The 15,636-nt window shown below is 52.5% G+C and overlaps 4 protein-coding genes across 4 annotated transcripts; 1 reads left to right on the forward strand and 3 right to left on the reverse strand.

The window, feature by feature from the left end:
• Positions 1-566: 566 nt before the first annotated feature.
• Positions 567-2,426, reverse strand: J4E88_008231 (uncharacterized protein; the record flags this gene model as incomplete). Its single annotated transcript, XM_049401842.1, has 2 exons — positions 567-2,057; positions 2,106-2,426. 2 exons carry the CDS (start codon positions 2,424-2,426, stop codon positions 567-569), a joined length of 1,812 nt encoding a protein of 603 aa, XP_049252380.1.
• A 720-nt stretch (positions 2,427-3,146) lies between these two features.
• Positions 3,147-3,663, forward strand: J4E88_008232 (uncharacterized protein; the record flags this gene model as incomplete). Its single annotated transcript, XM_049401843.1, has 2 exons — positions 3,147-3,369; positions 3,422-3,663. The coding sequence occupies 2 exons, from the start codon at positions 3,147-3,149 to the stop codon at positions 3,661-3,663; spliced, it is 465 nt and encodes a 154-aa protein (XP_049252381.1).
• Positions 3,664-4,009: 346 nt separating this feature from the next.
• J4E88_008233 (uncharacterized protein) lies at positions 4,010-4,887 on the reverse strand (the record flags this gene model as incomplete). Its single annotated transcript, XM_049401844.1, has 3 exons — positions 4,010-4,192; positions 4,251-4,517; positions 4,681-4,887. 3 exons carry the CDS (start codon positions 4,885-4,887, stop codon positions 4,010-4,012), a joined length of 657 nt encoding a protein of 218 aa, XP_049252382.1.
• A 4,703-nt stretch (positions 4,888-9,590) lies between these two features.
• On the reverse strand, positions 9,591-12,598 carry J4E88_008234 (uncharacterized protein; the record flags this gene model as incomplete). Its single annotated transcript, XM_049401845.1, has 2 exons — positions 9,591-12,294; positions 12,453-12,598. 2 exons carry the CDS (start codon positions 12,596-12,598, stop codon positions 9,591-9,593), a joined length of 2,850 nt encoding a protein of 949 aa, XP_049252383.1.
• Positions 12,599-15,636: the final 3,038 nt, after the last annotated feature.

The following is a 15,636-nucleotide window of genomic DNA, read 5'->3' on the forward strand; positions in this document are numbered from 1 at the left end:
CGTTACTATGATTGTATGAGTGTATGGTTTGCGTTAGGCGTCTAGAAATTGATTATCCTTCATGTGGCATGTCTTGGACATGGGCTGCTTCGATGCTTTCTAAACAAAAAGACAGTAACGACGGTCTTTTCATCGTGTTGTGGGCAAGTCAATCGTGTCAATCGTGTCGCTCGTGGGTTGGTGGTGTCGTTACCACGGTATTGAGCCAGAAGACGCGTCGACCCGTGGACGCGTCAGAGCTCCGCGCGCCAAGACTACCTAGGTAGCTCCCAAACACTTGACAGCAGCGCCAGCTTGGAGTAAGTCTGTTAACATGGCACTCCTGCAAGAACACGCATTTCGCATGAATTGACTAGATGGTTTCACCATCGCAAGCGCACAATCTGGATTGCGATTAGCAGGGAACGGAGACGAGCCTGGACGGCAAGCCAAAGCGCGCAGGGAGAAGCTCGACCACACGAACAACACTTCCAAGGGTAGGTGAACGATTAGGTTTAATAGATACTAATCTATATAGCTTGAAAAAATGACACCAGACTTGGAAACAGCGAGACCTCACTCCCCGCCTACTCATCCCAGTTATGATAAGCAACGGGCGAGATATCCTGACCACCATACGCGGTACCACCAAAGTCGAGGTAACCCTCCGCTCCCGAGTAAGGAATGCGCGCGATATCCTCATAGTCGCCCATAACCCACACACTCTGCATACCCATAATCATGTGCTGCAGCACATGGCAATGCAGCATCCAGCAGCCCGGATCCAGAACCCTCAGTCTCCAGCAGCGCCATCCACCCTCCTCACCCGCTGTGCCCTTGGTACGGTAGCGGTACAGGTTCGTAGTATCGCGCCTGACGGGGTTGTAGTTCTCAAGCTTCTTCTCGTTCTCAAAAGGATCGAAAGTGCCGTTTCCGCTGCCGCAGTCGTAGAAGTGCGCGCCGTGGAGATGGAAAGGGTGGTAGTCGAAGCCGCCGTTGTTATCGACGAGAGAACCGGTGTTTTCTAGGATGATCTCGATGACTTCGCCGAGCTTGGCGGGCCAGGTTAGCGTGTATGGGTCCCAGCCGCCGTTGGCCATGGCGGCGGTGTAGTTCGGCATAGCTGCAGGGCCGTTCTTGTAGATGTCGACGAGGTAGGGCGGGCTGTTGGCGGTGGTCTCTTCGGTCCAGTTTAGGCCGTCGAGTTGCCAGATTGTGGTGGATTGCTTGAGTTGCACGTTGTTTATGTGGACGCGGCGGGTTATCTCGGAAGCCTTAGGGAAGTTGTTGGGGACAAGAGGCTCGAGAACATACTCGAGGAAATCGTAGGTGGCGTTGGTGAAGGTTAGAGGGGCGACTGTGGGCGCGGTGGTGATCTTGGGTCCTGAGCTTGGGTAGCGCAGGATACCGAAGCCAGTGTAGATTGCGGGGCGGTCTTTGGTCTCCCACTGGATGATATAGTCGGTTTGGTTGCCGAGCTCCTCTGCCGTCTTCGTGCTGAAGAGGGCGTCGAAACGTTGGCCGGATGAAAGCATCATGTGGTCTGTAGTGTGGGGTTGCGTGTAGCCACCATCGGCTTCGATAACGTCGAACTTGGAATGGCCCTCGATACCGAAAGATACCATCGATATGGCTGTTGCACCTACGAAGCGCATGCGGTAGGTCTTGCCGGGCTCGACTTCGATGACTGGTAGCTCACAGTTGCCCTCGCCAGCTGTTTCACCATTGGCAACACCGACACCATTTACCAACACTGCGTTGACCTCACCAGTCCACTTGAACGGGGTCGCAACCAGACCATCTTCCATCACCTCATCGGTCTTGTTGTAGTAATCCTGGAGGAAGACGATGCGCTCTTCATCGTACTCAAACGGAGGAGGACCAAAGTCTTCAATGATGAGCGGCCCTGCTGCAGAGATGGCCTGAAAGCCGATGTGAGAGTGGTAAAAGTAGGTTCCGGCATCCTCAATCTCGGGGTGAATCTCATAGTCGAAGCATCTGTGAGGCGCGATCGGCCATTGGCTGACAGGGGAACCGTCACTGAAAGGTGCAGTACGTTGACTGAGACCATGCCAATGCTAATGGTGTTAGTTACTGTTATGTGATATGGTCTATGTTTTTCGTACCATGGTTGTGTTGTAGTCTTCCATGTCATTGCAGACTCGCACCCAACTCGTCTTACCGGCTGGGAGACGTAGTTCGGGTCCTGGGGATGTACCGTTTACCAACGCAGACATGCGAGTCTGGCATGCTACAGTATGGTTCTCGTATGTAACCGAAAGATAGAAGTCCGGGGTGAACCCTCCATCATGAGTGTGGAGACATGAGTCGTTGTTTCCTGTGGGGTAAGAACCGTTCGTGGCTGTCGGGTAGGGTGCATTCGACTCTTCGCCCACGACTGAACGCGCCGCTCCCAGAAGCAAACCAAAGACCAAAGGGGTGAACATCTTGGATGAGATGCGATGAACTGAAGTGAGGTATCGAATAAGCACTGCCGAGCCTTATAAGCAGAGCTCCTAATATACCAGGTCAAGGTGGCGCGCCTCCTCTGGCGGTGCACAATCTGACACAGCTAGTTTACCATCTACGAACCGTGATCTACGTCAGCATCGCTGACGGCAGGGTTAGACCCGTGAGGGCCGGTAGTACAGCCCAACACTTCCTGGAGAAGGCCCGAGAACTCGCCGAACGCGAAAGCGTATTGTCTAGATGTCAATTAGTCTGCGACCCTGCGTCTGTCCACAACATCGCGAAACACATTCTCCATGTTCAGCAGAGCGTCAGTACGTTGTGTACAAAAATACTCGCGGCTGTCAAAATAGAGTTGCCATCGTCGCGTGGAGTTTAGGTTTCCTGCTAACGCGCCGTAAGCCCCCTATCAGACTTGGGTGCGGACCGAATGGCGGTTCTTACTCGCCATTGCAATTACCGGATCGTCCGGGAGGTACTGTAGAACAAATGGAAGTCGACTAGAAGCACAGAACTGATGAATAGCCTGAATGATGAAGGCAGTTTCGCCGGGCCCCTGATCATCAAACCTTGAGAAGCACCGACTATAAGTACAACTTTGTACTATCTGCAGCCTTACCCAACGGCAGTTCTCCCTCTATATATACATCGGTCCTCCTCTTCTGAAACCGCGTCGCATCGTCAACGTCATCGATATCATGTTCGCCCAATTCGTCTTACCGTTCCTTGCGATGCAGATGCTCGCATCAGCAACACCGCATCAACACCGAAGAGCCAACGGCGTCGAGATTACGAGTCTGACAAAAAACGTCACATCGACTAGCGGACTCGGAAACGTCGCTGCGGCGGGTAACCTTTCACCATTCGGCGAGATTGGTGTAGGTTGCGGCATCAACTGGCAAGCCGACGTCTCTTACGGAGGTACGTAGTCCACATTCCTATGCGACTGCTCTGACTAACGCACGCGAAACAGGCGGACTTCAAGCCGGATCCAGCGACTTCGGTCTGGGAAGCGGCTTCAACATGACCCCGGAAGCCATCATCATCGGCGCTGGAATCGGCATGAACGCGGCGAACGCGAGCGCGAACATCCAGTTTCATGGCGCAAAGAACGGAAGCGTCGAGCTAGTATTCGAAAGTTCTGCACCGATCGTATGCACGCCAGGGTTCAAGGATGGAAAGTCGACTGTTTCATGCAAGACAGTGTCTGTGTAGATGGTGGCAAACGAGGAAAGTTCAGTCAATTCCAAATGCACCGTGGAGAATAGCTGAGTGTGGAGAATGGCTGAGGGAAGAGGGTTGGGGAAGAGAAAGAGCAGAGAGGAATGTGGTCTGTGCGACTAGCGAACCCCGCCATTCAAGGTTGCATTTGGGCTACGGGGAAGCACAACTTCGTCTTCATCCTGCAGATATCGTAAATTTTGATATCACTTTAATATAAAACTCAAGACAGGGCACGTCTCTTGGGGTGCACCCACAAATCGGGCGTCCTCATACTTTCAATCCATTTTGACCCTTTGGATGCAACTCATCTCCAAACGCAGTCTCGTCGGTCAGGTTTTCATTTCGCGCTTGCGGTGTACTTCTTCAGGATGAAACCAAAGTACTGGAAAGTGTCGCCTCCACCCATGATTTCCATCTCAAGATCCCACTCGTTGTCCCGGTTCAGGATAGGCTTGATGAAGTGTGGCTGGCGGTATGTGATGTAGAGAAAGACGCCGTCATCTTTCAATACCCTCCAGACCTTTGCGCAATTAGCATACATCGAAGCTTCCAAACTTACGCCTCATTCATTTACTCACCTCACTGAGATATCTGCCGCTATTCTCCATAACCTCCTCGGGTGGGCTCCATGGACTGCCGTAGATCATGGCATCCAGTGTGCCTTTGTCAAAGGCGACATCCACAGAGTTGCTGTCGATACCTTTCATATCCCGTACATCACCAACTGTCCACTCTACTTGAGGTTCATCTGAGTGTCGCGATTTCATCAGATCGACGACTATTGAGGAAAAGTCAATGCAGAGCTGGTTCGTGTAGCCCCGCTTTAGGAGATCGTATGGGACGGTCTGGTCATGGGTCAGTCATTTAAACTATGTAATTACAAAAACAATTTGCGGGTTATGAGTGAAGATGAAGTGATGTTGAGCCAGGCTATCATCGCTTAGGTGTTGAAGTTTGTGCTGCTCACGGCGTTCCGCAATCCGATGATAGCAACCTTGGAAGACCTACACTATCGCCGCTGCCCAAGTGAAGAATTTTGCCATCCTTCCCCTCCTCCTTCGTCTTGTCGAACAGATGCTTCTTGAAGAACGGCTCTAAGTCCTCGAAAGCGCGAAACCACTCATGTGTTGGCTTGGTTCCGTCGGCCTTTGCGTACCGTTGGTCCCAAAACTCTGAATGGCCGAGCGCTTGCGCCTCGTCAGTACTGGACGGCATGGTGTGTCTGGTCGAGCGCGATTTTCGTGCAGTCGTTTAGAGAGGACTCATAGAAAGAAAATACTTGCGCAACCGTTAGGTTAGAGACTTGGCCGCTATGCAGTTGTGGCGCAGTTGCTGCCCTTCAATTTGAGGGAGGGGTGTGGGGTCATCGGCGCGCTTGTCTAGGCAAGTGCGACAGTGAGGCGCAACCCTATTGTACACATTACCCAGGAAAATGCCAACCCTTCGTACAAAAGTCGCGAAACAAACATTATGATGCGCCATCAACCAGTATCATAGATGTGCGTGACTCAACGCTTGCAGGCTTGCTCGAAGAAGTGGACGCGCTCTCGCGCGTCACAACAGGCTACGCATCCGTGTCACGGGAGGACCAAAAAGAGAAGCCGCAGGCTGGCGCGTAATCAAGTTCTATGACAGCAACAGATGAGAGTATGTTACACAGAACCCCAATCTATTATCTGACATGTATATATCCGCATCCTCCGCTAACCCAGTCGTAGTAAGGCACTAATCCCACGGTCGTGCTCGTAAAACCCATTCCGATTGCTTGGTCCGTCCGCCAGTACATCGCCGTATTGGAAGCACGGGGAGAAACATGCTATAGTACTGTAGAAAACGATGTCAGCTCATTATCCAGTCGCGACCTGTCAGGGAAGGAGTACTCACACCGCATTGACAACATCGCCAGACATAAGCTTTTGTTTCCTTCTGAGGCACAGTCAGTTGAACTAGTTTGCAGGTGGAAGAGGGATGTCATACAGGCACGCTCATCCACAGCATCAAGGCCATGCTGGCCCACAACTCCACGGTCACAGCCAGCCATAATGACACGGTCATGTCGACGGCGGCTTCCCGTCAATGCCAGTTGAAGCAGAGCCAATGTCGTGACCCGCTGTAATATCACCTGTAGGGCCGGTGCTGTTGTTTTGCGTTATAGGAGAGGCCTCAGGACAGGGAGAGCTCCAAACTAGTGCTAGACTGATACTGCAGGTGGCGATGCCGACTACTGCTACCACAGTGATCAGGAAGTCCCGATCCCAAGCTGGTTTGAATAGGCCCATTCCGCTGGGCCGGGAGATCGAATAATCCTTGTGAACAGCACCACCGTTCTCGTGATGCGTATTGGGTCGATAGTAGAATGGAGGAGGTGCAGGAAGACCGGTGACGGCGGTGGTTGTGGTGGCTGCGGAATCGTAAAGGTGCAGATATCCAGGTAAGGCTGTGCTAGTAGCTTGTTATGAAGGTCGGTGATGAGATGGAGTGGAGTAAGAGTGTACGATTTGTTGTACTCTGAGCCATTGGATTGGGATATGTCTAAGGGTATATAAAGACTATGGTTTGACGGGTGTCAGGGCGGATTGTCCCGATCCCGCAAGGCCAGAGGAGCGCATGCACGAGGGTTCAGGGTCCTGCGTCTCACCGGCAGGTCTTTCTGAGGTCGGCGCAGCAGAGAAAGGTCCCTCCAAGGCTGTCACGTTCACGAGAAGGGGCTGGCTGAGCGTGCTCAGCCTCGACAGATGCGCATACCTAGGTGGTCATATTAGCAGAACATCCCGAGGACGAGGCATAAACTTCCTGCATTGCCACCAGGCTCCACCCAGATTCTCTTGGGCGTTCGTGGGGTGCAGGCTGTACAGCCTACATATGACCGAATTGAACCACATGGCCTTGCTCGCTATCTACTTGACTGGCCAATCAATATTGCGATCGCCAGCCTGGGTATACCATTCGACGAGCCCTTCAAAGCCGCAGGCTGACGCGCCTTCAGCCTGCTAGAGTAGCCTGGAGGTTATATAGGTATGCAGGTGCCCCGCACCCTCATCTCGGGTGTAAAGCAGATTCTCCCTTCACACTCTTCCATCGATTAAGAAAGGAACCAGCGTCAATTCGTTTGCGATTGTGCAATAAAGCCAACCATGGGTGGTCCTGAGACTAATAAGAAAGTATGATGACCAAATCAGCCTGCAATGGGAATACTAGCTGTCCACGACATGTTCGCTAATACCATGATAGGGTGCAACGATTATTGAAAAGACCGGCAATGTGAAAGCGAACAACGTGGATGGTATGGTCACTGGAATAAAGAACAGGCACGGGACCGCGCTCGTGGGCGAATCAGGATACATCAATGCCGACAAGCGCGTTAGCAAAAGCCACACTGGTATCGTCGTCAGAAAAGACGGAACCGGTAAGAAGGAAATGGTGGTAACTGGGAACATCGTCGCCGACAATGTCAAGCAATCATCAACTGGTATTGTTGATGAGGATTGAACGCTTGACGGTTGTCCATACATTCTCGCAATTTGATAAGCTGGTGAAGCAAACATGACCATCGTATATCGTATCTATATTGTTTGTCATAAAATACACCCGCGTCTAACTACTACTTCCTGCATCGGCTAACACGTATGATTCGAGTGTGATGTGATCGTGTCCTTTTCATATCTCTTATCATGGGTCACATCGGGAACCCATCCTTAGCTCTCTTGCATTTCTTAGTTTTTCGACGTTTGATACGTACACTCCAGTGGTACACCCTCAATAAGGATATTGCCAGCGACAAAGGCTGTAGGTATCCAACTCTCTCAAGAAATCACTTACACTGATGACACATAGTCACCATGTGATAACCCCGGTGTTAATGTCGCTAGAGTCGAGGCCCACTTCCACGGAACCAGTCTCTCTTGATATTCTTGCTGAAAAGGGTGGTTCTGAAGCCTGACAGTGTGTTAGAGACATGTAAAGTATGGAGTGGTACTATGGTACCGAAGCCAATCGCCGAGGTTCGCTCGCGGCAAGAGATCAGTAGCGCATTTCGAGCAAGAGCTGACTTTTGAAACTTTCCACTTACAATTCTTTTGAGAGAAATGCCGGTATTAACGTTATCAGCGCGACCACTGACCTTGATATTGCCCGTCCGCCCCGCTATGTGTGCAGAGCTTTCTGGACTGAGCGCCTTCGGAACCCCATTTGGTACCACGTGCCTGGAGCCCATCATCGCTTTCGTTGCTGTATAGATCTTCAGCGACCATCTTGATTGACGCCGACCCTCTTGGGGTCATGGCGGATAGTTTTGTCGGGAATGTGCCTCACCGTTCGAAGACTTGTTTATCTCTTCTTGGAGTCGCAAGAAGGCTTTTCTTCTGCCTTCACCGTATATAAGCGGCATATGGACGTTGAATATGCCCAGAAGAGAGTAAGCTAGGTCCTCTTCTCGTTTTGTTGAACGTGTGTTTGCCCACGATAACCGCTCCTCAACACTCATCTCGAAAAGATCACCCCCGCGAAGTACATGCTGCGGGATCTTGGTTGTTTCCCCTATCTCTTGCAACCACGAGAATTTATCGCCGATAGGTTCACCCTCCACAGTGTAGAATCCGATGACCTTCGGGGCGACAAGTTCCTGTAATGTCCACCCGCGAGTGAACCATCGGCTGGCTTGGAAGGAGCGCGTGTCTTTGATCGAGACGTCAGATAAGTAGACGTAACACTTTGCCGCTTCTTGATACCATCGAAACATGGAGTTAATCGCTTCTGATAGCTCTGCGCTGCTTGACTTGTCAATGCAACAAGTATCGATCCAGAAGTACTCTAGATCATCTCTGGCGGCTTGTCTTGCGCAGAAGAGAATTTTGCGATATCCAGCCTTACTGCGGCATGTACCATCTGCGATTTCCTTCAGATTCACACCATCTGCGATTTCTTTCAGGGAAACTTCATCGGAATCCGAACCCCACGTATGAGAGAGGATGCCGTACGGGGGGATCTCTTCGCCGTGGGCCTCAAATAGGCTGAGATGGTCGCTTCCGACTCTTAGTAGGCGCATTGAGAGCAAGTTTGAAAGACCAGTGCGAGTTAACGTTTCCAAGCTTGTATGCGATGAGACAATCACGACCAGAAGTCGGTAGTTGAAGGCGCCTTGCAACCAGAGATCGATCGAGTAGCTATAGCACGTTAGCTGGTCAAAGGTTACGTATTCGGGTAACAAAAATTTGATGTTGATGACAGAGGGGTGGCGAGGATGGTAGACAATGACGAGGCTAGAAGACAAGTTCTGGCAGGCTGAGACGTGGCAGGCGCCACAGCCTTACATGCAGCATGAGTAACCGAGCTGGTATTACCAGGGACCACTCGTACCCCCCCAAAACAACTTTACCTTACGGCTGATTGGCTAACATGACTGGACATCCTGCTGTATGACACTTTTCACCAACACGTACAACATTAGTCGACGAACTGTTGAACGTGAGCGACCCTTGGTAGGTGAATAGAAGTGATACGAATATGCATGCTAAGAGGAAAGGATGCGCAACCCAGTTTTAACTGCGATACCAAGGGAGGCTATGCAAGCCTTGCTCCGGTGAAGAAGCCGATTCACCGGTGAGGAAACTTAGCTTAGTTTTGGCTGTCAGGGTAGGTTACCATGTTGCCTAGCACGCCTCACACTGGTAGAGGCGAATTACCAGATTCGGCCGCTCACATTGTACCCATGTCTTTTTTCTATTAGACTTCGCGCTCAAGCGTGAATCGTGCTCCTTCGTGATCAAACTATGTGCATCTGCCACAATGAGCCCTAGTCATGGAAGTGGAACAACATGTACCTTGCTTATTCGTAAGATTCTGTTTTGTCTCTCAGCAGTGAATAGTGTAGCATAATCCATGAATGCATAACCTAATACCTAATCCGTGTCTTTAAACACTCAACCCCCAGCAACCACAGCCAAGCCCTCGTAGATCTGCCTCCTGACCCTAGAGAAAGTCGCCGCATCATTGTTCCTTGGATCCAGATTACCATAAGCCCCTCCATCAATCTCAATCTGACCAGTAGCAGTCTTCCTCACAGCTACCGTGCCGTTGATGACCAACACACCCTCGCCTCTAAACTCAGCGTGCATGCCATTAGCATTCATGAGCTTCCTCAGATCAGCAAGGCGAAGATCGCCGACGTGGAAAGGTTGTGCGACGGATCGAACGGCCGTGGCCATGTTCGTGGGAACGACGTCGAGGATGGGTGTATCGTCATTCTTGTCGCTAGATACGGGAACCGCAGGGGCGTCGAGTCGCGCCTTCTTCTTCGCAGGCGTATCTGCCTCTTCCTTGACTTCTGGCTCCAAGCTTGCAGCTGCAAGGCGACCAGTGATGGCTACGACACCCATGCCGCGAACGTTCTGCCAACGGAGGTTGCGCACCATACTGCGGCTGAGCTTGACACTCCAGGCATTCGTGTCGACACTGGCGTCGATCATCACGCCGACTGTGGGTGTGAAGACATCGATGGCGCTGGCAGAATCGGTGTTTGCATTCAGCGCTATGCGACTGATCTCTGCAAGCTCCAGAGTCTCGCCTTCCTCACCACCCACGAAGATGAGCTTGCGAGGCTTGATAAGTGGAATAAGCTGCTGGATCGTGCGCCGGTCGTGCAGGCCTGAAAAGTCGACGAAGGCGATGCGACACCGGATTTCCAGGGCCTCCGACTCAATGATGACTTTCGAAGGACCTTCCACTTTGTCTGGATCGTCTTCTGGTTCGCTGTCCGATTCTCCGTCCTCGCCTTCTCGAGCCTCTTTGTCTTTCCGTCGTTTTTGATTGGCGTTGGCCTTGTTAGTGTCGGTGTTGTTCAGTAGGTCGTCCCACCTCCTCTTCTGGCCAACAGCGTTCTCCTTCTTGGTTCCCTCCCCACGAAGAGCTTCCCCAGTAGTGTTGTCTTCCTCTTCTGCGCGCGCAAAATCTTCGGGTCGGATCAGATCACCAAAGTCGTCCGCTCGACGCTTCTTGGCCTGGAACGGGAACATCTTCTCTTTTCCTTTCTTTCCTTGCACTTCATAGTCGTGGACGTTCTTGCGACGTAAGAGTACGTTGACACCCAACTCCGCGTCTGTCATGCCAAGCTTGTTTCGTGCATGTTGAAGAGCGACGGTCGCGTTGAGGGCTTTTCCTCGGTATCCGTCACCAGAGCCTTCCGAACTCTCTGACTCGGTGGATGATCGGTCGTCGACAACACCAGCGGATGTTTCGAGCATTGCTGCATTATTACCACCCATGGTAGTTTGCCGTTGTCTCTGGCCGGCAAGGAACTGCTGATAAAGCGGAATCTCGTCTCCCTTGAGTGCGACTGTCCGTATAGTATTGAGCGGCGCTTGGTCGCCCGCAGCGTCGATTATGGTTGTAGAAGGAGCGTCCTGCCCTGGCGAAGCGTTGCGCTGGTTCCACAGTTCCCAGAGATATCGGCCGAGACCCTTCTTCTGAGCGCCCAGTTGGCCAGCTCTTTCAGTGAGGATGACCAAGTTCTTCTCGTCGGCCGCCAGACTTCGAATAGCATCTTTCGAGAATCCCCACTCGAGCGTCGCATCACTTGCTAGTATTACTCGCGGTCCATTGGCGCCTAACATCCTAGCTACGCGGGTCTTGCGCTCAGCCAGTGTGATATGTTTGAAATCGAACGGGACTCTGGCGCGGTCTTCCTCTTTGCCGCTTTTGTTCCTCCGATCTTGATCCGCAGCGCTGGCTTCAAACTCCTTCACGATGCCCTCTTCCATCCATTCCAACATACTGCGTACGTATCGCATTGTTGCACCACCCGTTCGACTCGCAAGATAGACTTTTGCGCTTTGTAGTGAACCGCCCCCTTCGGCGTTTGTTGCCTCCCGCTCCCATGTTTCTTCGAGAAGATATGCCAGTTCCAGTATACGAGCGCTCGAGTCTGAGGGGATCAAGACGGTTCCACCCTTGGCCACTGTGTCTTGAATCATCTCGAGGAGGGCCTCGTCTCGCTTGTTGGGCGATCTAGCCACCTTGACCATACTGGTGTTTTTGCTACTGCAGATCAAGGCAGTTGGACGACGCAACTGCTCCAGAACTTCAGAGCCACCAGTGCCAGGCCCTCCGAGCCACGCAGCTCCGGAGAGGACATGTTCCCTAGCTTGATTCCAGTCGACGGCATAGACGACCGACTCCATCCCATGCTGTATGTGCCATATTGAACCTCCCAACGTGTGTCCAGCGCTGTATGCGGTAATCGTGAGACCGTTGAGCGGGGGCGAGTGCGGCGAAGGGATGGGTTGATGCGGTTGGGAATATCGAAGCGGATTTATGCGCGCGAAGTAATCGGCAATCTCTTGCGACGTAGGCGCCTGGAGAAGAATGTTGGGATTCTTTCCACCCGTGAGCGCCGAAGAGAAGGAGTATGCGGACTCGCTGAGAGCTTCGGCGGGGATGATGGACGAGGCGAGCGGCGTGGATTCGTACAGGTCTTGGAGCAGCGTTCGGCCGAGCGATATGACGGGGTTTGTCGCGTAGACGGGTATTCGCGTGAACAGAGGGAAGTTCTTGCAGCAGTGGACGTAGGCTCCGAGATGCGCAGTGGTCGCGTGAGTAAGCAGGATGAATGAGAGGGTGGGGACATGTCTGCAGTGTCTGAATTAGTCATCGTGTATGTATGGTGTATTGCTATATAGCGACCTTGCTATCCGCTGCCAGTGTTTCCCAGGCGCGTGTAGCACATATGAACAGCCCATACTTCAGCTGTGCTCCACATCGCGTCCGCAGCCAGATCAAGAACCTACCTCTCTATCTCTTTGAGCTTCTCTACACTGAAGTCTTCATCCCAACCAACATCGATCAAGATTTGTATGCCTCCATCGAACTCCAGCAATGACTGCGACGCGGGTGAGGAGCTCTGTGCGCCCAGGAGGGGCGTGAAGTTGAACATGGTCGCAGCCGCTACTCAGTGTGACTTAGGCGACTCTAAGTCTCTGCGCGCATAGTGCTCGCACGCTGGTTGATATGGTAAGGCGGTGATGTTGCCTCGACAGTTGATGCTTGGGCAGTGACAACATGGCCGAACGCGTCTAAGCGCGTCGGAGCTCGGGAACCAATTGATCCGCGCGTCTGATCCCAGATCACGTGAACATCACCACTCTGCTGCCCGTACCACGACAAGGCACCACGAGCGACGTATCGCCTACCTCATGACAATTTGCAACGTGGGCAATACAAGGTGCTGTTCTTGAAGCTACGACACAATACCTGCTGCGGCAGAGCTCGTCAATCACCTAGGTAAGCCCGAAACACCCACCAAGCCCTCGCAGCACCACCTGCCGCTAGAAGCATTTCTACACCCACATCGTTTCCGTCTACTGGGTTTGTTTTGGTATGGTTCGCTAGCTTCTGCCTATGGTATGCAACTTGTACTGCAAGTCGACCCTGGAAGAGTCAAGCAGGCCCCGCCGCATACGTGTTCGCAGACAGCGGCAACAAACAGTCCCGTCCTTTTCGAATTTAGTCGATCACCCGCCCGCACATGCATCCGCTGGGAAACCCAGGCGACCGTGGGTTTCGAATGGTAAGCAAACATGCACTGGATCGATCAGAGAAAAGTCTTATGAGGGCGTTACGAGGCACTCCGAACAGCATCAGCATATAGTTGAGAGTAGCAACTCGGAATTTTCGTATGAGGCTGCAAATGAAGTCGCGTTAGCATCCAAGGCGGAACTTCGGAACGAGACCGGCATGCAAAGCACTCAGCCCGCGCCACAAACATGCAGGAGTCGCACTGCGCATTCAACAAACATCATCCCGGCTCATGTACAGCAGACACGGGTGGCCTCCAGGGCAGGAACGCGTCTGATTATCTCCTGACATTGAATCCACTCAAGTCCTGACAAGACGTCATGACAGATGTCAAACGGCATGGTCGGTAGTTCTCACGAACCGTTCATGGAAACCTTGATGTTACTACTGCGAGTCGCCCAACTCCAGACCAGACGTATTTTGATCATGGCTCAACACTTGCTGCATATGCAGCCGTCTGCACCTGTTGTCTGCGTCAACAGTGTTGGCGAATGGGACGGGAAGTGACCCCGCAGCCAAAGCACGCCGCTAAGGTCCTTATGCAAGTCATTCGCCTGTCCCCTTCGGTTGCATGTGTCCGTCATTTTCGTTACGCAAAAACGGGCTAACAACGGTCAGCCATCGGAGCGCCGCTATCACCACGCAGGGACAATTATCTGACCCATCTTTCTTGAGTTCATCTGATCTCTCTCTTGGTTGTCACAACACTGTGCAATGAGTCGTGTGCTACGTCATGTACTCGTCGAGACGGGCATTTACTTTGGAGAGGACTGCTGCTGATTCCAAATTGGGGACGGCAAGATCGTGAATGGGAACTAGGCTCCACCTTGCGACGAGACGGCGGGTCCGAGACATGATACTTTTCATCGAATCATGCTAAATGAGGAGCTTCGACAACTTGATTCACGGTCATCTGCCGGTGGTGGGTCTAAGCACTTGCAAGCGGTTGTCGAAGAACGCCGTAGCATGCTGCCCAAATCACATTCCGACGCGATTCAAGACTGCAAAAGCCTTGGTTTATGAGAGCATGCCTGTTCATCCCTTCACGCAAGGAGAGGCGGCTTGTTATCGGGCTCTGCACTCGAGTCCGTCAAAGCTTTCGGCTGGGACCGAAGTCAGGGTACTGCGGAAACCCGCCTGGAGCCAGCTTTGGGAGCGTGCCTTTGTGCCCGTCGTCCCGCTCCGGCCGCAAAGTAACCAGATCCTCAGCACGCAGGGAAGCCCACCGCGCGACACCACGGTTTCGAAAGCACCAAGTTCAAGAAGCGGAAGCCCTTGCTCTGAAATCGATATCTATACTGCTCGCGAAAAAAACGCCCAACCCAACCACAAAATATTGCAGTGCTCAGATCGCGACCTGCTGATAGGCTTACCAATTGCGGGGAGGGCGTATGCGAGCTTATGACATCTCAAACAAACTTTGGCCGGCCGTTAATCGCTGGACCTACCAGACGCTGCTGTCATAATTGTGATGATCTTCAGGCCTCGCAATCCCTGACGTGCCAGGTGTGGCTTGATGCTGGAAACACTCGATGCGGCCTGGTCGGGATGTCAGCATGTTAAGATCGTCTTGCCGGCTGCGCTCAATAACTCTCTATAACCAGATGACAAGGTCCGATTCGACCGGATCGCAAAGGTGGAGAAGTAGTGTCGTCAGGTCACACACACCAGACATCGCGGAGATGTAGCACGATGGGCTGGGCATCCTAGCGTGGGGCTGATTATCGGCTAGGGGCGCCTCAAGTATCGCGTACCGACTAGCCATTTGCGTGCGCGGCCGTGAAATGATGGCGTTTGTGTGGTGATGGTGGATAGCACATGGAACAATTCAAATACATGGCGAACCGAATCTGATTGTCAGCGATTGAGCGATCAAAGTAGTGCATCGCCGGGAAAGGTGTCCTACGGCGTTTGCACAAGACCTGCTGTTGATCCTGAATTGTCCGCCTTGAGCTGAAGACGGTGCAGCCAACGAGATCTGAGGAGTGGCTAGGCCTGCGAACCAAGATATGAAGCCGCTCGAAAGCGATTCATGCACCATTCGATACATACACTAGGAACATCACGTTTCAATGCTCCACGAGGTTTACAGCCTCCAGACGACTTAGCGCTCACACCGGCGACTGTTCACGAAGCCAACTGCAGCCCTCGCTACGTCTTGGGTTGTCGTCAACACTGTCCTTCGCCTGCCCGGTGCTTCAAATCGAGCGTCGGCCTACTCACTGTTTTAAGTCGACGGCGGCCCAGGGCGATGGTTACAGCGGGACCAGTGGACTCGTTCTAGGATTATCCTCCATTACCATCATTAGAGGCGAATTGGTGTCGTCGCTGCGACGCTACTTGAACACACTATATCCTCTCGCCTTTACCTTGCTGCGCAACCCGGTTCGAAGCTAT

The sequence above is a fragment of the Alternaria novae-zelandiae genome (assembly GCF_023758075.1).
Source record: "Alternaria novae-zelandiae strain BMP 2774 chromosome Unknown scaffold_18, whole genome shotgun sequence".
Taxonomy (NCBI): Eukaryota; Fungi; Ascomycota; class Dothideomycetes; order Pleosporales; family Pleosporaceae; genus Alternaria; species Alternaria novae-zelandiae.